The sequence below is a fragment of the Rhinolophus hipposideros genome, assembly GCF_964194185.1.
Source record: "Rhinolophus hipposideros genome assembly, chromosome: 1".
NCBI classification, from domain to species: Eukaryota; Metazoa; Chordata; class Mammalia; order Chiroptera; family Rhinolophidae; genus Rhinolophus; species Rhinolophus hipposideros.
In genome coordinates this window covers 15,415,486-15,439,454 of record NC_138047.1, presented here as the reverse complement: position 1 = coordinate 15,439,454, position 23,969 = coordinate 15,415,486, and the positions used below count along the sequence as shown (strand labels likewise).

Sequence of the window (23,969 nt, the reverse complement as noted above, 5' to 3'; positions counted from 1 at the left end):
CTAAAGCCTGCAGAACCCCAAGTTGACTCCTTCCTGGGGATGACGTTTGGAGAGCTCAGGTTATACTCACCTGCGTTACTCTCCCTGAGACCTGTATTTAAGTTGGAAGGTTTAGGAGGCATTTTCTTACTTTCTGGTTCCAAGCAAACAGTATGGAGATGCTAACAAAATTCCAGTTAGGCTTGGAGGAAACAGATTTGGAGAAACAGATTCTTGGGAGAGCTGCTGCTGTCTGTTCTGAAGGACAGGTCTGTGTGGAGATGGCGGGGGAAACTGCACACAGGGCACTTGTGTGGTGCACAGACCAGCCTCCCCTGCGGTCCCCACCCCCCAGTACTAGAGAACAACAAGGTTTTTATAGTTCTTTAAACTTATTAACTACATCTCAACACCCACTGTATGTGCAGGGCTGTGTGTGCTCATTGGTGCCCCTTGTAGAGATATGACCAGTAGAGTTCACTGGGCAAAGCTACACCACCATCGTATTTAAAGTTGTTATAAAAAGGGATTTATTTGGAAAAAACTGCTTTAGATTAATGGAGTGAGGTAGTGTTAACTAACCTGGTGAGCAGGTAACTGAATCCTTCAGTTGCTTGGCTTTGGTTGTCACCTGTTTCAAAATATAAAAACAAAGAAAATCTTACTTTCCACATACGTGCTGTAGCTCAAGTGACCTATTTCATATAAGGTCCATGTGAATGAACAGCGTTTACTGAATCTTAGGCCTGGAAGGATCCTCAGTCATCAATCCAATCCATTTATTGAACCAACAAAGGAAACTGAAGCTCTGAGAGATCAGATGGGTATTTTGGAGTAAGTCATTTAACCAGTGGGAAAGTCAGAACCAGAACTCAGATCCCCAAACTACGTACTTCTAGTTCAATGACAGTTCCATTATATAGTAGGCTGCCTCTTAAAATACACTAGTCTCAAATCATTACATAAACAGGTTATATTTTTCAGTTAGAATTTCCTGAAAGAGAATATCTTTCTTTCTTTATTGGAGAATATTGTACCAAAGAATATTATAAACTGGGGAAATTTACTCTTAAGCTAATGATGTTTTAATATAAAAGTCTTTTCTTTGTACCCTCGAAAGACTTTGTACCCTATGAACACGTAAGACACCAGAAGAATTTATTGGTAGAATAGGGTAGTTGGACCCAAGAACCATGAGACATTTACATACAAGAGTGTGGATCCACAGAGATAATTTTGTTCTGTGGCAATTTTTTTCTCTCTCTATATAAATGGTATTATATTGTGTGTCTCATTCTATAGCTTTTTTTTTTTCATTTAACAATGTCTTGGAGATCTACATATAGATTTCTTTTTAAAAAATTGAGATAAAATTTACATAGAGTGGAATGTACAGATTTTAAATGTACAATTGAATGAGTTTTGACCCAAAAAAAGAACAAAAAAAACCCAAAACAAAAACCTCCCAAACCCATGTAACCAAGATTCTGATAAAATTATAGAACACTGCTATTACCATAGAAGTTCTCTCATGCCCCTAAGTCAATCTCTACCCTGCTGTAGACAACCACTGCTCTGATTTCTATTATATGTATTTTAAAGTATGGGATCAAAATTAATTAAAAAAATTACAAATGCATGATTCATTGCCTCAATGCATTTATCAAACAAGCCATCCTTTTTTCCATTAATTAAAAATGTTAACTTTATTATTATTTTCCATAGTCTAAATGGACTATGGCCAGGCAGGCATAGTTTCCTATACTTTATATCCTATCAGACTAATTCCTGTATATTCTTGAACCAGTATTTTACTGCTTTAATGAAATTTGAAAGTAAAACCTTAGAAAAGCATGATTATGAAGAATGCAGAGTTAGGCAGATCTGGTATTTGAATCGTGGTCCCACCTCCTATTAGCTGGGTACCTTGAGCAATTTCCAATCTTTTCTCTGTCTGAAGCATTAACTTCTGCAATATGGGAGTAATACTACTAATATTATTTGCCTGTTAGGGATTTAAGCTCTTAGCAAGATAGCTGGCAGATACTGAAGGCTCAGCAAATATTACCTATTATAATTGACATGAATCATTTGTTTTCCATTCATACAAAGGGAGGAATTAGAAAAAATATTTAAAGCTGCTTAGAAACATGCTTTCATTTTATTCCCTACCTTCCTATTTCCGGATGACCTCACTTCCTATTTTATGGGGAAAAAAAATTCAAGTTATCCAACATGAGCTTCCCTGAGATCCAACCTTCCCAACTCCAAATTCTACTATATCATTCTATAGCCTTCCCTTCTTTTATCCCAGTTCAAAGAAAGGAATCATCTTCCTTCTTGAATCCTCACAGAACTATGCTCCATCAATTAATTTCCTTTGCTTTCATCTTGAACTTCTGTCCATCAGCTACATCCCATAAACCTTCAAGCTTAGCTCTAGTGGTCTCTACTTTTTAGAAGACTATCTTCCCTTAACCTGTCTTTTCTATTCCATGTGGCTTTCACGAAAGTATCTCCTAGTTTTCCCTCTTTCTCTGAATGTTCCTTCACTGGCCCCTTCTATATGCTCCTCCTCCCTCTAGGTCCCTAATATAATGTACAAAATTCTGTCCTTGCAATTCATGTTCTTTCTTTTTCCTCCTTTGTTATCTCATGCCATCTGTTCAACACTACCTTGCAAAAGAAATGATTAACTATACCTCTGGTTCCGACCTCTAGCTTGGAATGCCAGGCTGACAGGAACTGACCATGTAACATAATAGATCATGAAGTTCTGAAAAGGACTTCATCTATATAACAATAAGCTTACTATAGACCAGGCATTGTTCTAAATGTGTGTAGGTGTGTGTGTGTGTGTGTGTGTGTATACACACCTATTCCTCACAGCAGCCGTATTAGGTATACATAATTATTATTCCCATTTTGCATTATCTGAGCCCCGAGAGAATAAATCATACATCTAAGATTAAAAGGCTAGTGTGTAGCTGAACCCAAGGAAGTTCGTCTCCAAAATCTTTGCTCTCAATCACTATAAATACTGCCTTTCAAATCCAAATCTCTTGTTTTTGTAGATGAAGAAATAGGCCAAATGCTCTTTCTGCTATACTACATGGTTTCCCTCCAGCTGCCATGAATCTGATTTAGAGCTCCACAAACTAAGCAAATCCCAGACTGAACTCATCAACTTCTCTGCTTTTCCTTCTTTCCTTAATAGTACTATTACCCCAGTGATTTAGGCTCCAAACCTGAGTCAGTTTTTGGACTTTCTCTCCCTCTCTAACCAGCTACCACGTTCTTCGTAATATGGGTCCCATCTGGTGCCTTCTCTCTCTCTGACTTCTACTACCTATATTAGTCCTTCATTCTCACCTGACTGAACTAATATATCAGCCTTCTAACTAGTCTCCAACTTACTTAGTTTTAGTTCTCATAGAATAATATCCCCAAAGCAGAGTTATGATCAAATACCTTTGACAGGTCATTGACTATATAATAGAAGTGTTCAACTCTGAACCAGACATGCAAGGAAATCTACAATCTGGTTCTATTCTATCCTGTATGTATCCTTCCTTTCAGCAGAACTAAACAATTAATGCTCCCCAGATAGTCAGAAATTCCCTTCCCTGTACTTTTGGCTATTGTTAACATTGTCTGAAATGATTTTACTTTCTTCTGCAAACCTCTCCTTAAATATCTGTCCGGAGCCAAACCATTCAAGGGGCTCTCACATGTGACTTTCTTCTTGAAGATGTCCCTGATGTCTACCCTCAGGACTAGTAACTCTGGTGACAATTAATCCCTCTCCTCTGTCAATTTCTGCTTTATTTTTAAAGATTTTATTGTTTTACATTATCATATAATGAACTTTTCTCTTTACAATTCTATGAATTTTAACACATTTATAGATTCATGTAACTACCACCACATACAAGAAATGCAAAAATTCTTTTTCCCCTCCTGCATCTTTATTTTTAAATAAAATATTTTGGAGATTACGCTAGTATAACACCTCCCTTGTTCTTTTTTTAATAACCTAATTGAGATGTAATTCACATACCATATTAATTCACCCACTTAAAGTGTACCATTCAGTGTTTTTTAGTATATTTGGATATGTGCAACCATAATAGCCAATTTCAAATATTTTCATCACTTCAAAAAGAAACACTGCATGCTTGTGCAATCATCCCCCATCCTCCCCACCCCACCACTTACCCCTAACCAAGCAACCACTAATCCACCTCTGTCTCTACAGGTTTCTCTGTTCTGGGCTTTTACATGAATGGAATCATATAATATGTGGATTTTTGTGGTTGGCTTCTATCTCTTAGGGCAATGTTTTCCAGGTACATTCAAAATGTAGATACATCAGCTCTTCATTCTTTTTTATTGCTGAATAATATTCCATTGTGGATAGACCACATTTTGTTTATCCATCAGTTGGTAAACATTTGTGTTATTTCCATCTTTGGCTATTATGAATAATGCTGCTATAAACATTTGTGTACATTTGTTTTCATTATCTTGGGTATATACCTAGGAGTAAAAGTGCTAAATCATATGGTAACTATGTTTAACTTTCCAAATGGCTGCAGCATTTTACATTCACACTAGCAGAGTATGAGGCTTCAGATTTCTGTACATTTCAGCTAACATTATCATCCAACTTTTTGATTCTAGTCAGCAGAGTGGGTGTGAAGTGATATCTGGTGGTGTTCATATGCATTTCCCTAATGATTAATGATATTGAGCATTTTTTTCATGTGTTTATTGGCCATTTGTATATCTTCGTTGGAGAAATGTCAATTCAAATCCTTTGTCCATTTTTTATTTGGGTGATTTCTCTTCTTATTATTGAGTTGTAAAAGTTCTTTACATTTTTCTGGATACAAGTCTTATCAGATAAATAATTTGCAAATATTTTCTTCCATTCTGTGAGTTGTCATTTTACTTTTTTTTTTTAAAGTTTTATTTGGCTTTAATTAAGCGATTCATGAATTAGGAATTATTCCATCTAGCAACTAGAAGGATACTCCCTCTTTTTACTTTCTTAATGGTGTCTTGTGAAGCATAAAAGTTAAATTTGATAAGGTACAGTTGATAAAAAAAAATTTTGGGTTGCTTGTGCTGTTGGTGTCCTATCTAGGAATGCTTTGCGAAATCCAAGGTCATGAAGACTTAATGTTCTGTTTTCCTGTAACAGTTTTATAGTTTTAGCTCTTACATTTAGGGGAATACTGCCATTTGACAATGTTAAGTCTTCTGATCCATGAATAGGCAATATTTTCCCATTAATTTTGATCTTCAATTTCTTTCCACAATGTTTTGTAGTTTTTAAAGTTTGTACTTCTTTTGTTAAATTTATTCCTAAGTATTTTTTTATGCTATTGTAAATGAAATTATTTCAATTTCACTTTCAGGTTATTCATTGCAAATATATAAATATAAAATTGATTTTTCCAAATTGATACGCATCCTGCAACCTTGCTGAACTCATTTATTAGTTCCAATAGTTTTTTAGTAAATTGCTTAGATTTTGTATATATAAAATTATGTCATCTGCAAATAGTGATAGTTTTATTTCTTCCTTTCCAATCTTATTTCTTTTTGCCTAACTGTACTGGCTAGAACCTCGTGTACAACGTTGAATAGAAGTGGTGAGAGCAGACATTGTCTTGTTCCTGATCTCAGTACAATAAGCATGATGTTAACTGTAGGTTTTTAGTAGCTGCTCAGGTTGAGGCACTTCCCTTTCATTCCTAATTAGGTGAGTGTCATACAAAGGTGTTGGATTTTGTCAAATACTTCTACTGAGATGATCTTGGGATATTTGTGTTTTTATTCTATGATATGATTAGCAACATTAATTTTCAGATGTTGAATCAATCTTTCATTCTTGGTATAAATCTCACGTTAGCAGGGTGTATAATTATTTTTATAAGTTAACTGGATTTGATTTGTTGGTTATTTTGTTGAGGATTTTTGCATCCATATTCATAAGAAATATTAGTTAGGAAGTATTCACCCCCTTGTTTTTTGGAGAAGTTTGTGAAGTACTGGTATTCTTTAAATGTTTGGAGGAATTCAGTGGTGAAGCCATCTGGCCCTGGGCTTTCCTTTGTGGGTAGGTTTTTAATTACTAATTAAATGTCTCGTTATAGGTCTATTCCTCCTTGATTTAGTTTTAGTAGTTTGTGTCTTTCTAGGAATTCAACCATTTCATCTATATTTTTAGAAAAATACCATCTATTTCATTAATTTCTGCTCTACTTTGTGTTACTTCTTTCTTCTGCTTGCTGTAAGTATAGTTTGATATTCTTTTTTCCAGTGCCTTAAGTTGGAAGGTTAGATGATTGATGTATTTCTTCTTTTTTAAAATCATTTTTATTTTTCAATTACAGTTGACATATACAATATTAGTCGTCTCAGGTGCACAACATAATGATAAGACATTTATATAACTTACAAAGGGATCACCCCAATAAGTCTAGTACTCATCTAACACCATACAGTTATTACAATATTATTGATTATATTCCCCATACTGTATTTCACATCCCCACGACTATTTTGTGACTACCAATTCGTACTTTCTAATCCCTTCACCTTTCTCACCCATTCACCCACCACCCTCCCATCTAGCAATCATCAAAATGTTCTCTGAATCTGTGTTTGTTTGTTTTGTTTATTTTGTTCTTTAGATTCCAGATATAAGTAAAATCATATGGTATTTATCTTTCTCTGATTTATTTCACTTAGCATAATAGGCTCTAGGTCCAAACAAATTGTTGCAGATGTCAAGATTTTCTTTTCATGGCTGACTAATATTCCATTGTCTACATGTACCATTTCTTCTTTATCCAGTTATCTATAGATGAACACTTAGGTTGTGTCCATATCTTGGCTATTGTAAATAATGCTGCAATAAACATATAGATGCATATGACTTTTCGAATTTGTGTTTTGGTTTCTTTGGATAACTACCCATAATTACTGGGTCCTTGTCTCTCGGTATAACCTTTATTTTAAAGTCTATTTTATGTGTTATAAGTATTGTAACCCCATTTTCCCCCCATTTTCATGAAATATCTTTTACTTTCAATATGTGTATGTGTCTATCTGAAGTGAGTCTCTTGTAGGCAGCATATGTAAGGGTCTGGTTTTCTAATCGGTGACCTTTTGTCTTTTAATTGGAGCATTTAATCCATTTACATTTAAAGTAATTGTTGATAGATATGTAGTTATTGCCATTTTATTATTTGTATTTTTTGTCTTTTTTCTTCTTTTTAAAAAAGTCTCTTTAACATTTCTTACAATACTGGCTTGGTGGTGATGAACACCTTTACTGTTTTCTTGTCTGGGAAGCTCCTTATCTCTCCTTCAATTTTAAATGATTGCTTTGCAGGGCAGTCTTGGTAATAGGTCTTTGCTTTTCATCACTTTGAATATTTCCCGCCCATCCCATTTGGCCTGCAAAGTTTCTATTGAGATATCACCCGACAGTCTTATGACTGTTATGGCAGTCTTATGACAGTCTTATGACTGTGATATCTCTATTGAGATATCACCTGACAGTTAGTTACCTTGTAGGTAACTAACTGCCCTTCTCTTGCTGCTTTTAAGTCTCTTTAAACTTTGGTATTTTAATTATGTTGTGTCTTGGTGTTGGCCTCTTTGGTTTCATCTTGTTTGGGACTCTGTGCTTTCTGGGTTTGTGTATCTCCTTTGCCAGGTTAGGGAAGTTTTCTGTCATTTATTTCCTCAAATAGGTTTTCAATTCCTTGCTTTCTCTCTTCTTCTGGTACCCCTATGATGCAAATGTTGGTATGCTTGATGTTGTCCCAGAGGCCCCTTAAACTATCCTCATTTTTTTTTTGGATTTTTTCTTTTTGCTGTTCTGACTGGATATTTTGTTACCTAATGTTCCAAATTGCTGACTCAATCCTCTGCTTCATCTAATCCCTCTAGAGTAATCTTCATTTCAGTTATTGTATTCATTTGTTTAATTTTTCTATATCCATTTTTATGTTATCTATCTCTGTTGAAGTTCTCCCTGAGATCCCTGACCATCCTTATAACCAGTGTTTTGAATTCTGCATCTGGTAGATTCCTTTTCTACCATTTTGTTTAGTTCTTTTTTTGGAGCTTTGTGTTGTTCTTTCATTTGGGACATGTTTCTTGTCTTCTTGTTTCGGCTGCCTCTGTGTGTTTGTTTCTATGTATTAGGTAGCTGCTATGTCTCCCGGTCTTTGTAGAGTGGCCTCATGTAGTAGGTGTCTGGTGGGGCTCAGTGCCCTCCTGTTGTAGTTAAGTCTTTATTGCAGTTGGCACATCAGTGGGAGGGACTGACCTTCAGGCTGATTGGTTGTGAGAACTGGCCATGACTATAATGGAGCAGCTGTTGTGCAGAGGCTGACCCTATGGAGCTGGATTTGCTTTAGCGGGGCTCTGGTGCCTGTGCAGTCTGCCTTGTGGGTATGTTGCCTGTGCAGGCAGCTGGGTGGTGCTATGGCTTGGTCTGAAGCTGGCCACTGGATATGATGGTTCTGTTACCTCTTGTGAGGGACTCTGCTGCAGGCCAATGTCAGATGTGCCCTGCTACTTGTGCTGAGCTTGGAGGTGCCTGGGAGAGGCTAAGCTGCAAATTCAGGCTGGATGCCAGTAGTGCCAGGATTTAGGCTGCTTATCAAGAGTCATGGGGCACACTGAGGTCAGATGCTGCTTTTTGGGGGTTTGTGAACCTCTGAGAGATTTTGAGAAATTCCACAGAATAAGCCAAGACAGGCCATTTGTATGGAAAAGCCACAAGAAGGGGCTTGAGTGGGCCCACAAGTTGGGTGGGGCAGTCTCAGGGAATCAGCAGGGTGGGGTGAATGGTGTTAGCCAGGTTGATGATGTGAGCCCTTCAGATTCTCAGTGTCAAACAACGAAACTAATGGAGTCTCATTTTAGTCGTCTTTGATTTCCGTTTTTCTTCCACTTAAAAGGCAACTTAAAACTTTTTAGAAAGAAGCAAAACATAACTGGTCCATTTTCCAATTCTATGTGGGCCAATAATTACTTTAATATTCTAGCCTCTTGGTCAAATCCTGATGCTATAATATGGTTGTATAACAATGATAACTGCAAGTGATCCTTTATTTCTTGAGAATTTCTGTTCTTTTCGTTACTTTTGGTCTCAGGAGGAGGCATGCATATGATAACGATGGCAAAATATTTCTGTCTTAGGGGCAGGTTTGGCATCTTTAATAGATAATTTATGATTCTGAGCAGGTTAAGAAGTTTCCAGATAAATGATGGCCTAATATAAAGCTCAGTGACTAGGGTGTTTCTGAGTACAATAGCCTGCAACTTCAGGAAAGGAAGTCATCTTACGGTGAGCATGGACATCGCCAAATCTATTTCTCTCCTATAGCTAGATGATTTCAATTACTTGGGTGCCAATTTATCTTTTAAAAAAAGATATAATTGACAAAATTATAAGTGTAAAATGTGATAACTTGACACACACACACGAAAAAGATTCCCACCCCCAGTCAAGTTAACACATGCATTACCTCACTTTTTTTTTTTTTTTTTGGTGAGAATGTATAAGTTTTACTGTCTTAGAAAATTTCAGTTATACAGTAGTGTTATCAACCATAGTCACCAAGTTATACATTAGACCCTTAGACCTCATTCATTTATAACTAAAAGTTTGTACACTTTTACTAACCCCCTATTTTCTCTATTCCCCCAGACCTAGACAACAACTTTTCTAAAATTTCTATGAGCCTGATTTTTTTAGGAGCTGAATTGTATTACATTGTATATACATATTTTCTTTATGCACTCATCTGTTGACAACTAAAGTGGTTTCCATACCTTGGCTATTGTGAATAATGCTAGCTGATGTGCTATTGTTTACAAAATGCAATGCAATATATTAGTATAACTATAAAACTATACTATATAGTTCAATAGTATAAATAAAATTTTACAAAATTTAAAAATATATCTATACTTTTAACAAAAGTACAGATATCCGAAGTAATGATTTTGTTTCCTCTGGATAAATATGCAGAAGTGCAATTGATAGATCATATGGTAATTCTATTTTTAATTTATTGAGAAACCTCCATAGTGTTTCCCATAGTGGCTGCACCAATTTACATTTCCACTAACATTGTACAAGGATTTCCATTTCTCCACATCCTCTTCAGCATTTATTATCTCTTGTATTTTTTTTTAAAGATTTTTTTTTTTATTGGGGAAGGGGTACAGGACTTTATTGGGGAACAGTGTGTACTTCCAGGCCTTTTTTCCAAGTCAAGTTGCTGTCCTTTCAGTCTTAGTTGTGGAGGGCACAGCTCAGCTCCAGGTCCAGATGCCATTGCTAGTTGCAGGGGGCGCAGCCCCATCCCTTGTGAGAGTCAAACTGGCAACCTTGTGGTTGAGAGGACGCGCTCCAACCAACTGAGCCATCCGGGAGCTCAGCTCAAGGTGCCATGTTCAGTCTTAGTTGCGGGGGGCACTGCCCACCATCCCTCATGGGACTCGAGGAATTGAACTGGCAACCTTGTGGTTGAGAGCCCACTGACCCATGTGGGATTCGAACCGGCAGCCCTCGGAGCTAGGAGCACGGAGCTCTAACCACCTGAGCCACCAGGATGGCCCTATCTCTTGTATTTTTGATGATAGCCATCCTAACAGGTGTGAAGTGATCTCATTGTGGGTTTGATTTGCCTTTCTCTGATGATTTGTGATATTGAGTACCTTGTCATATACCTATTTGCCATTTGCATATCTTCTTTGGAAAAACATCTATTTAGTTCTTTCGCTGTTAAAAAAAAAAGTTTTGGGGGGGTTATCGAGTTGTAGAAATTCCTTATATATTTTGGATATCAATCCCTTACTGAATATGTGGTTTGCAATTTTCCCCCTACTCCATAAGTTGCCTTTTCATTTTGTTGATATTCTTTTGCGGTGCAGAGCTTTTTAATATGATGTAGTCCTATTTGTTTATTTTTGCTTTTATTGCCTTCGTTTTGGTGTCAAATAGAAAAAAATCACTGCCAAGACTGATGTCAAGGGGCTTACCACTTACATTTTCTTTTAGGAGTTTTATGGTTTCACGTCTCACATTCAAATCTTTAATCCATTTTGAGTTAATTTTTGTGTATGGTGTAAGAGAGTGCTGTAGTTTCACTCTTTTGCATGTGGCTGTGCAATCTTCCCAATACCATTTAATGAAGAGGTTGTCTACTTCTCATTGTATATTCTTGGCTCCTCTATCATGCATTAATTGACCATATGTGCCTGGGTTTACTTCCTGGCTTTGTATTCTGTTCCATTGATCTATGTATCTGTTATCATGCCAATACCATACTGATTAATAAATATAGTTTTGTAATATATTTTAAACCAAGGAGCATGATGCTTCCAGCTTTGTTCTTTTTCAAGATTGCTTTGGCTGTTTTGGGATCTTTTTTGGTTCCACACTAATTTTAGGATTGTTTATTCTTTTTCTGTGAAAAATGCCATTGGAATTTTGATAGGGTTTGCACTGAATCTGTAGATCACTTGGGTAAGTAGGTATATTTTAACAATATTAATTCTTCCAATCCATGAACATGGATTATCTTTCCATTTACTTGTGTCCTCTTCAATTTCTTTCATCAATGTCAGTTTTCAGCAAGCAGATCTTTCACTTTCTTGGTTAAATTTATTCCTAAGTATTTTATTCTTTTCGATGCTCCTGTAAATGGGATTGTTTTCTTCAGTTCTGATAGTCCTTTGTTGGTGTATGGAAGCACAACTTATTTTTGTGTATTGATTTTTTTTATTCTGCAAATTTACTGAAATAGTTATAAGTTCTAACAGGTCTTTTTTCCCCTGTTTTTTTTGTATAAAATATCATGTCATCTGCAAAACACATATGACAAGGTCATTATCAAATCTTTATCTCTCTATAGATCTAGATGACTTTAGTAACATGGGTGGCAATTTACTCTTGAAATGTTTAGTGTTATTTTTCTCACATGTTCCATAATGAATTTTTCAGCTTCTCTTTGTTTTTATATTATGTTCAATTGCAGAAGTTACATTAAGAAGACAATGCAACTTTATGACAAGCTACATTTAAGATTTTTCCCCCCTATATGTACCAACCTCTTGGACTTAGTAAGAGTTCTGTAAGTTGACATACAGTCATGTGCTGCATAATGATGTTTCAGTCAACAACTGACAACATACAGTGGTAACCCCATAAGATAATGTAGCTGAAAAATTCCTTTTGCATAGTAACATTGTTGCCATCATAAAGTCGTATTGCAACATATTACTCATGTTTGTGATGCTGCTGCTGGTATAAACAAACCTGTGGTGCTGGTCATATAAAAACAACACAAACAATTATGTACAGTACACAATAAGTACAATGATAATAAAAAAATTTTCCCCCTAGCTTCTTGTTGGGAGAAGACATATTCCTACACAGGTCTCATATCGTTGAGGCTTTTCTTCTTCAGTATCTAAACAAATAATATTCTGGGTTTCCTCCTTGGGTGGGCTTTTGGATAACACTGGATCCACATGTGTATTAACACTCACATGGACTGTAGAATTGTGGGGATATTTGTTTCATCATGCTCTGATTCAAAGCAGAAAACACTTTATAATTCCTCTTAATACAGTCATGTGTAATTTTATCTTTAAAACTCATGAAATAGGGAGCATATGATTTAGTCTGGGACATATGGGTTAGGGCTGAGTGAATGAAAAAAACCTAAAATAGGTTTCATTCCTCTAGTGAAAACACTGATGAAAGTAACAAAATTAAATTAGAAAAATGAAAATTATATTCCATATGGTGTTAAGACCAGTGGACAGTCACATGGTGGCACATTTCTACTCAATATACAGAGGAATTCTCCAATTTTGTGAGCTATGGGAAGTGTATTTTCATAGTCCTGGCAACCTCAGATAACTCAAAATAAATGTTGGCTATTAGTGATGACCTCAAGCCATAGTTTTCAAATTCTGCCCGGCTTGATGATAAGTGTTACTTTTATAATAAAAATTATGTAACTGTGAAGTTCATTATTTTCATTCATGTGTATTTATTTTGGCCAACTTTCTGTTTGAATTTAGCACTCACATAACTGAGAACTACAATAGGTTTTAAATATAAAGGGCACTCTGTTACCTGAACATTAAATAAACCACCTGAAAACTTTCCAACTAGTAGAAAGCAGTACTATTCATTCTTTTTTTTTTTTTTTAACACTTAGACGTTTATCATTTATATCCCTCACACTGTGTGGACCCCCTCCCCCCATCCACTATCCCTCTGACATCGCACCGAGCCATTACATTTCCACTGTCTCTATTCCTAATGCTGTACTCCGCTTCTTGTAAGAATATACATACATATATATATATATGTATATATATAAAATTATAGTTGGCATTCATTATTGTTCAGCTTCAGCTTCAGGTGTACAGTGCAGTGATCAAGCATCTACATCTTCCCTGAGGTGGTCTCCCAAATGGGACACGCGTCCATCGTATACCCTATAAAATGTTTACAACATTATTGATTACGTTCCCCAAATTAATTTTCAAAACCCTGTGGCCATCTTGTGGCTACCGACGGTTTTCTAATCCCCTCACCTTCTCCCTTATCCCCACTCCAGTACTGTTCATTCTTATCATTTCTCTAGTGTCTTTCAAAGTTTTCTCTGGGTTCTCAGTCTGGATAGAAAAATACAAGAAGTACCATGTTTTCCCAAAAATAAGATCTACCCCGAAAAGAAGCCCCCGTTAAGATCATCAGCCAGATGGACAAATTTAGTACGTTATGACGATGTTCCAGAAGATGACATGACTGTATTTGAATAAATGTGGATTGTTGTAGTACATGAAAAAATAAGACATGCCCTGAAAATACGCCTTAATGCGTATTTTGGAGCAAAAAGTAACATGAGACCTAGTCTTATTTTTGGGAAAATATGGTATAAGACCTGGTCTTATTTTCTGGGAAACACGGCAAGAATAGTGTTCCTCTTAACCATTTAAAGAGGGCCTTCCATTAACTTCCTGATTACCCGTATCAGTAATTTAGATGGCCATTTAGTGGGAGAAAATACTTCTGCCAATAGATAATAGTGTAGTCCTGTAGACATTGTTAGTCTATCAGCGAGATACTGTAACAACCCAACATGTATTTACCCATCTTCCTCTTTTTAAAATGGTTTCCCAAAATTTGTAGCACAAAGAAGGAATTTTAAATTACATTAACAATTATTAGCATCTGCTCAAGGCTCACCAGTCTATTAACTTGCTGCATCGCTAAGCTGTACATCACTAAGGAGTTAAACAAATAAGAGTAATAAAATAATGCTGCTATAAGAGTAATAAAATAATGCTATTACCAGACCACAGATTATAATGTGAGTTTTTACCACTTCCTTCATGGATACAATCATCCATAGTATTCAAATTGCATGTGATTGTAACTAGCAAATTAGATCTAGCCTTTAATGTAAATACTGTCTTCTTGGGTTAACATACAGGGTTCTAATGAGGGAGTACAAATTACAAACTCAGTATATTTATTAGTAATACAGGACACTAACTAGGGTCCAGAAAAAATACATTAAGAACGTTAAATGGAAGATATATAATAAAGAAAAGCTTTCATGTAATCTGCAAGTGTGCTTTGCTTGAATGAGTCACTAAAGAAGACTTGTTCAAGTGCTCATTAAGAGTTTAATCAGACCTTGACTACTTCTGTGCTTCAAATATCCAAAGGATATATGGGAGAGCAACTGCTTATACAGCTGCTCAGGAGTATAGCTACATTAACTGGCCAGTGTCTTGCGACATTAAATACGTCGCTCTCCAATTCAGCCTCCTTTGGCCAGCACCTCAGAAAACCAAGATATTTTACTTTAAAGATATTATTTGATCAAGTATGCAAACAAAGAATGGTGCTGCCCTATATGCAGGGTTCAAAATCAACTTTCTGCTAAACCAAGAGGGCTATGTCGTTTTAATAAGAGTCAGATAATCTGGGCTCTACTCCCAGATTATCTGACTCTATTATCTGGGAGTAGAGCCCAGATTATCTGACTCTGTCATTAGCTAGCTTTGCAGCCTTGAACAAATCCTTTATCTATTTCTAGAATTCACATCTGCAGTAAGTAATTTTTATAGTGACTTAGCAATTGTTTAAAGATTCATATTAACAAAGTATTTGCATGATGTTATCACATTTTATTGCCCGACTGTTGTGTGAAATTGATATCACAGATGAAGAAACTGTTGCTCCGAGGGATTTGGGGACCTGAAAATCATTACAGCCCATAAATGATAGAGTGAGGACACCAAAACCAGGTTTTCTTTTAAATTCTGTTGTCTATTTTTCTTCTTTGTGCGCAAAATAAAAATATGCTTAGTTTAAATATTCTGTGATTCACTGGATTAGATATTACTGAAATATCTTTCACTTCATATCAATTACCAAAAATTTATTAAGTACTGACTCCATGCACCACTGTACTGAGAACAGTGGTGTAATCATACATCTAGTCCTATCCACCTCAAGGAGCTTCCAATCTGGTTATTTCCTTGCATACTTGTTCAAGAGATTTCAAATTAATTTAGACTATGCTGATAAGAAAGAAAATCATTGTTTATTGTTGTAAAAAATCTTTTACTTCTAAATCAATGTTAGCTAAAGCAAGGAAGGAGCAATCCAAAATAGGTTTGTGTATTGACAGTTTGGGAGTTTGGCCTCGCCTCTCAAGAAGGGCAATTCTATACCACTTTAACTGAGTCATTGCCAATCATCCACTGGGGGAATTTATTAAAGATTCTAGCCATTGTACTTCTGTTTCCCCAATGGGTGTCAGCTAGATAATCCACTGGGGGAATTTATTAAATATTCTAGCCATTGTACTTCTGTTTCCCCAATGGGTGTCAGCTAGATAGCTCCATATCTTTGCCCCTACTGATTTGCAAGGGTTCAAAGGATCCAGCAGGCTAAGTAGATACCTTGTTCCTCTCATCTATTGTTTGCTCTTCCTTTAGCTGTGTCCTCTGAAGAAGATGACAAGTGGAGGACAAGGGCCTTGAACAGGGGACTATAAGCAAGCAAAAATATTAATAAATGGCTCTAGAATTCCTCTGAGAAATAAAGCTGTCTTTGCTGAAGGGATAGTCTGGCAAGTGTTTCAAGTAGAGGTTATAATGCTGCCACCACCCTCCGGGGCCTATGTGTCAGCTGCCACCTAGACTTCAGAGGAAGGAGCAACTATTCTGCCTCACAGATGTGTGAACTGGAGCATAGGCTGAGGGTTACTCTGGAAGAGAGAAAGTGAGGGGAAAATGGAAGACAGAGGAGGAGGGACAGAAAGGGGAAAAGGATAAAGGAGAAAAGCAACGGGGTGGCATGACCAAGAGGGCACTGGCTGGTGACAGTAACGGCTAGTATGCTTTCAGTTGCTTGTTATAAGGCATTCCTCCATTTCCCCTACAAAATCACTAGGAATGTTGATCATCGGGTAAGCTGTACACTCCATTTAATCTAGACCCACCCTGCTCATTAATGCTTTTTGTATGAGTGGATCCTTTCTGAGAAACTCACTATAGCACAGTACGAATAGGGCACGCTAACATGCAGGTATGTGAGGGAAGAAGAGTATGAACCTTGGGAATTAACACAGATACTAGGAAGATGTTCAGACTGTCACAGGAAGTGGGCTCACCGGTGGTCGGAGACAATTAGGTCTAGATCTCGGAGAGGCAAGGAAGGTCCACCTCACATCTGGGTTACACAGTATGACAAGGATGGGGAAAACAGTAATTTTAGGATGTAATGTAAGTTGTTCACAATGTGATTTCAGGCACATCATCTAAGGTTTGTGTGCCTCCAGACTTCCCACCTATGAATCTCCTGAAAATTCATTCCAGACCTAGTGATAAATTCTGTACCCACAGAACTATAAAACTATTAACATTTAGCAAGGTCACAGGATACAAGACTAACATATAAAAATCTATTCTATTTCTACATATTATCAATGAACAATCTGAAAGTGCAATTAAGAAAACAATTCTTTCACAGCCTTAAAAAGATTAAGATACTAACAACAGTTTAACAGAAGTTCCAGACTTATACATTGAAAATACATTACAGATAGCAATTAAAGAAGTTCTAAATAAACGGCGAGATACCAACATGTTCATGGATTTGGACATACAACATGCAACATGGCAATTCTCCCCAAACTGATCTATGTATTCAGTGCAATACCCAATAAAAAGGTCTTTTGTAGAAATTGATAAACTGATCCTAAAATTTATAAGGAAATGTAAAGGACCTAGACAGCCAAAATCATTCTATAAAAGAACAAAGTTGGAAGGATTTTACTGTTCAATTTCAAAATTTACCATACAGCCACAGTAATCGGGACAGTGTGGTGTCATCAGGATAGGCATACAGATCAGTCAACTAGAACTGAGCATACATAAATAACCCTTACATTACGGCCAAATGATTTCCAACAAAAGTACCAAGACAGTTCAATGGTAGAAAGGATAGCCTATTAACAAATGGTTTTAAGACAACTGGATATCCATACGCAAAAAAAAAAAAAAAAAAATGAACTTGATCTTAACAAGGAAAAAGCAAGTGTTGGTGAAGATATGGGGAAACTGGAACCCTCATGTATTATTGGTAAGAAGGTAAAATGGTACAGCCACTTTGAAAAATAATTTGGCAGTTTATTAAGAAGTCAAACATCAACTTACTATATAATCTAACAGTTCCACTTCTAGGAATCTACCCAAGAGAAATAAACATCCATACAAAGACTTATATATTAATATTCATGACAGCATTATTCATAATAGCCAAAAAAATGGGAAAAATCCAAATGACCAACTCCTAGAGAATGGATAAACAAAATTTGGTATTATCCATACAATTGAATAATAAAAAAAATGGACTATTGATACATGCCACAACATGGATGAACTTCAAACATCTGCTGAGTGAAAGACGCGAGATGCCAAATAATAAATACTGTACAATTCTATTTATTTCAGAATTTCAAAAATTTTCAGTAATTTTCAGAAAAGGCTTATATATATACAGAACAGGTCAGTGATTGCCTGAGTTAGGAGAATGGCAGTGGGGAATGACTGAAAATTTGGTTGAGGAAACTTTTTGGATGATGAAAAATGTCTAAAACTGGATTGTGATTGCACACTATACAAATTTACTAAAAATCACTGAATTGTACACTCACAATAGGTAAACTTTATGCTATGAAAATTATATCTTAAAGTTTTTCTTTCTTTTTTTGGTAAGAACAGATAACATGAGATCTACTCTCAACAATATTGTTAACTATAAATACAGGGTGGTACAGCAGATCTCTAGAACTCATCTTGCATAACTGAAATTTTATACCCTTTGAACGGCAACTCTCCATCCTCCCCACCGCTCAGTCCCTGGCAACCACCATTCTGCTTTTTGCTTCTATTCAGTTTGACTATTTTAGATACCTCATAAATGGAATCATGCAGTATTTGTCCTTCTGTAACTGGTTTATTTCACTTATGGTCTCAGCATTCACCCATGTTGTCACATATTGCAGAATTTTGTTACTTTTTATGGCTGAGTACTAATCCATTACTCAAGTGTGATCAAACAATACAATGAATGTTTAAATAAAAAAAAGTTTTGTTATAGTAAAAGACACATTGCCATTAATCCCCTCAGAATACTCCCCCTCGCTTCAAACACACTTGCCCCATCGTTCTTCCCACTTTCTGAAGCAGTTCTGGAAGTCCTTTTTTGTAAGTGTCTTTAGTTGTGCTGCCGTGGCTGCCTCGATGTCCTGAATCATTTTGACTTTGGGGAAGAGCCAGAAGTCACACGGTGCCAGATCCAGTGAACAAGGTGGATGAGGACACACTGTAATGTTTTTATTTGACAGAAATTGCTGAATACCAAAAGTGATGTGTGAAACGGAGCGTTTTCATGATAGAGGATGATTTATGGCACACTTTAAAACACACCTTCTCTCAACGGTAGCTCACACCCAACTGACTGCACCAAGTTGAAATTGTCACACACAGTTATTAAGTTTCGACGTGCCACTTCCCATATTGAAGATCCCTTCTTTTCTGTTGGATGGCACTCGGTAGCAGCATTCACCGTATTTTGTGATCACAAAGGAAAGGCTCCATGTCACACATCGCTTCTGGAATGGCAATTTTTGTCAAATAAAAACATTACTGTGTGTCCTCATCCACCTTATTCACTGGATCTGGCACCGTGCGACTTCTGACTCTCCCAAAGTCAAAATGACTTTACCATGAAAGGTAAACTTTTGGAATCTATTCAGGACACAGAGGCAGCCACAACAGTGCAACTAAAGACACTCACGAAAGAGGACTTCCAGAACTGCTTCAGAAAGTAGCAAGAACGATGGGATAAGTATGTTTGAAGTGAGGGGGAGTATTTTGAGGGGGGGTTAATGGCAATGTCTTTTACTGTAATACATTTTTTAGAATTAAAAATTCACTGTATTTTTTTTTATCACATCTCACACACACACACACACATACATTTCTTTTATGCATTCATCTTTCGATGGACATATGGGTGCACCCACATTTTGACTATTGTGAATAATGCTGCAATGAACATGGGGGTGCAGATATCTATCTCTTAAGAGATCCTGATTTCACTTCTTTTGGCTATATAGCCAGAGTGGGATTGCTGGGTCATATAGTAATTCTACTTTTAATTTTTTGAGGAACCTTCATACTGTTTTCTGTAACGACTGAATCATTTTACATTCCCACCTACAGTGTGCAAGGGTTCCAATTTCAGCACATCTTTGCCAACATGACAATATCCTTTGTTTTTTGATAACCACCATCCTGACACGTGTGACGTTATCTCATTGTGGTTTTGATTTGCATTTTCCTGATAATTAGTGATGTTGAGCACCTTTTCATATACGTGTTGGCTATTTTTTAATCTTTTTTTGCGGGGGAGTGGTGCTAAGTTTTAGGAGTTCCTTATATACGAGGTCAGACAATTAAGTTCGCAAACTCATCCTAGAAAAAGTGCTACATACCTCACTGCTGAATATCACTACGGTCACCTTCGAAGTACTCCCCTTGGGAAGCTATGCACCAACACCAGTGCCTAGTCCACCCTTCAAAACAATTTTGGAACTTTTTCTGGAATTGCCATCAGAGCTGTCATCGTATTACTCTTGATGTCCTGAATGTCATTAAAATGTCTTCCTTTCAATATTTCCTTTATTTTTGGTAAAGACAGAAGTCATTGGGGGCCAGATCAGGTGAGTAGGGAGGGTGTTCCACTGCAGTTATTTGTTTACTGGCTAAAAACTCCCTCACAGACAGTGTCATGTGAGCTGGTGCATTGTTGTGATGCAAGAGCCGTGAATTGTTGGTGAAAAGTTCAGGTTTTCTAACTTTTTCATGCAGCCTTTTCAGCACTTGCAAATAGTAAACTTGGTTAACTGTTTGTCCAGTTGGTACAATTTCATAATGAATAATCCGTCTGATATCAAAAAAAGGTTAGCAACATCGGTGCAACAAGTTCACGAATTGTCAGACCTTGTATTTTGGAAATTAATTCTTTGTCAGATATATGGCTTGCGAATATTTTCTCCCATTCTGTAGGTTATCTTTTGACTTTGTTAACTGTTTCCTTTGGTGCACAGAAGTATTTTTAGCTTGAATTTTGTTTATTTTTGTTTTTGCTGCCTGTGCTTATGGTGGCATTATCAATGAAATCATTGCTAAGGTCAATGCCATGAAGATTTTCTCTTATTTCCTTCCAGGAGTTTTAGTTTCAGGTCTTATGAAATTTTGAGTTGACTTTTTTGTATGGTGTTAAGAGTCCAATTTCATGCTTTTGCATGTGGATATTCAGTTTTCCAAGCACTGTTTGTTGAAGATCAGTTGACTGTATATGTGTGGGTTTATTTCTGGGCTCTATTCTGTTCCATTGTCTATTTGTCTTCTTTATGTCAGTAACATACTGTTTTGATAACTGTAGCTTTGTAATATATCTTGAAATCAGCCTTTTCTTTCTCAAAATTGTATTGGTTATTTGGAATCTTTTATGGTTCCATACAAATCTTACAATTGTATTTTCTATTTCTGTACATAAATGAAGTTTTTATAATAAATTTAAAAAGAATGAGGTGGGCCTATATATGCTGACATGGAAAGATATTAAAAGTAAAATGTTTTGTTTCTTTAAAATTTTAAAAGTAGTTTTTAAAATCAAGGTAATACACTTACAAAAACAATAAAAAAGACAGTATACAACAAAGACTTATGATGAAAAGCAATGTACCCAGAGGCACTCATTTCTGTTCACAGTTCTGATGGTTACTACATAAAATAACAGGCTTTTGGCTTATTATATCCTGAATCCGACCTCTTTTTCCCAGTTCTACCAATAACTGCGGTCCAAATTACCATTGTTTTTTGTGTAGATAACTGAAATGGCCTTTTACTTGGCTTGTCTTCCTGCCTCCCCTTTGCTGGAACACCACCTTCTCCCCAGAGCAGTCAGGAGGGCTCTTAGGCCATGCACTCCTTTGATCCAAATCTCCCAAAGCTTTCCCACCTCACTCAGAATAAAATCTAAAATCTTTGCCTTGGCCAGTGAGGTCCGATATGGTCTGGTCCTGCACCACCTTTGGCCTCACCTGTAAGCCCCTCCTTGTCAGTTTCACTCCTTGTCAGTCATACAGACCTCTTTGCTGGACTCTGCACACCCCAAACATGCTCTTACCTCAAAGCCTCAGTAAGGGCTCTCTCCTCTACCTGGAATCCTCACTTGCTTTGTGTCGCCGCTTGAATATTACCTCTCAGAGAGGACTCTTTTCAGAACCCTGTTGTAAATTCCAACTTCTTCAGTTTCTGACTTGTTACTCTGCTTTTTCTTCATAGCACTTGTCACTATCTAGTTTTTCTTTGACTCCATGTATTTAGGTTCTTTCCGTCATGCTTCTCCACCATCCCTTTGGGCAATGTCTTTGCCTTCACATTTGCAGCTTAGTTACAGCCAAATCGATATTCAGCTCAATGGATGGGAAAAGTGACTAAGAGCTCCTATGAACATACAGTACTTCAATTATGTTCCTCTGAGAATAAATTCGTAACCTAGCTAAAGTGGAGTTGGCGGGGCTTGGCAAGTGTTATTGGGTAAATACATGCCTGAATACAAATCCATTACTAGGTAAGGGAAGGACATATTTTGGTAGCCAACGTGCCATTGTCTTTCACAATTTGTTGATTTTAAAAATTGAAAAACATTCTGTAAGTATACACACACATGCATATATATATAAAACATGTTTAAAATAGGAAAAGCCATTATATATGATCTCATGTAAATATGATCTAGTGAATATTATTCACTGCAGAGACAATATGCTGTGATTACACTTCTTGTGTCACTCAAAGGAGAATGTTCTATCAAATTCTTTTGCTCTATCACTCCACTTTTTAGTATACTTAAATTTGGACTATGCCTTTGTTTGTATGGTTTTCTGTTTGTCGAGTTTCGAGTTGCCTTCCCCTCCCCATTTATATATATATAAAATTTCCCAAGTTCTTCGCCATACTATCTAGTCTATAAAATTTCGCTTTCTCCCAGGACTGTTCTCCCAGCCTTTCATTCTCGTCCTCCGACCTGGACTTCTGGTGCTGCTGGTGTGCTGAGTCACTGTGGGGTCCTGGGGTTTCTGCTCATTGGGTTGGCGCCAGTATTCCTTGGGTTCCAGGTCTTCCCTTTTTTTGATTTATTCCTCATTTTTGCTGGAGTATAATCTCAAGAAACTTTCCATGAAAGACATGAATCCTTGCCCCACATATTTACCATCACACTTAGTCTGTTCTTGATTCAGAACCATTTCCCCGCAGAGCTCTGAGGCCATTGTTCCTTTCTCTCTCAGAATCTCATGTTGCTAAGCAATCTGATTTGCCTAACTTTGAGGGTTTCTTCTTCCTAGAAGCTTTATTTAAAGATCTATGTAGTCTCGGTGTTCATACATTTTCCTGGGATCTTTCCCATGTATCCTACTTGACTTGGGAAGGCTCTTACAAATTGGTATCAGGTGTTCCTACCTGGAAAACTTCACTGTATTATTATTTACTGAATAATGTTCTTGTGTCTTTTTATTTTTTTTTTCTCTCTCTCTCAGTGGAATTCTTAAATCAGATTTGGACCTCTTGGACTGATTCCCTGTATGCCATATCTTTTCTGTAACATTTTAAAATTACTTGTCTTTTTATTCTGTTCTCTCGAAAATTTTCCTGATGATAATTTTCAATTCTTCTACTTCATTTTAGTAGGAACTTTTGGTGTCCATAAGGGGAAACTATATAACTGTTTAATGTGTCCATTGGTCTGGTTAGTTTTGCTGTATATTTTATGATTTCTGGGCCAGAGGTTTCTAGATTGGCATTTCATGTCCCCATATCTAGCTCAGCATTGAACAAAATCACAGATATCCAACTAATAAAACACTAAAAATTCTATAATATTGTTACACATATAAATGCAAAAATCCTAAATAAATTCACAAATCAAGCCCAGGTAATGATTAGAAGAATAATATTATACGACCAAGTAAAGTTTATCTTGAAAATATAAAGAAGGGACCTTGATGATATATTCATCCTCCCTAGGTGATATGAGAAAAATTTTATGAACATGTCAGGAGATGTTTAAAAAAAAAAAAAACTTTCATAATATTTCACACCTATTCCCGAACACAACTATAATAAATGAGAATTGGAAACATTAAGTTGAATAAAATATCCTTATTATATCTTGTATTAATGACATTAAAATTAATGGCAAACATTAGATTTTCTTATTAAGATATTGAGCAAAAAAGTCGATACTAATTACTATTACTGTAATATAAGAT

General features: G+C 36.4%; 1 protein-coding gene across 4 annotated transcripts in view; it reads right to left on the bottom strand.

Moving 5' to 3' along the window:
- The window catches only part of DNAJC1 (DnaJ heat shock protein family (Hsp40) member C1), a 199,512-nt gene that overhangs the window by 3,722 nt on the left and 171,821 nt on the right, over positions 1-23,969 (bottom strand). For 2 of the 4 annotated variants that reach the window (XM_081056433.1, XM_081056431.1), the window contains exons 10-11: positions 2,152-2,178; positions 562-610 (exon numbers count right to left, since the gene is read on the bottom strand). In XM_081056433.1, coding sequence (XP_080912559.1) covers positions 562-610; positions 2,152-2,178 — 76 coding nt within the window. The remainder of the gene's footprint in view (positions 1-561; positions 611-2,151; positions 2,179-23,969) is intronic. The other 2 variants (XM_081056434.1, XM_081056432.1) reach the window with 1 other exon arrangement.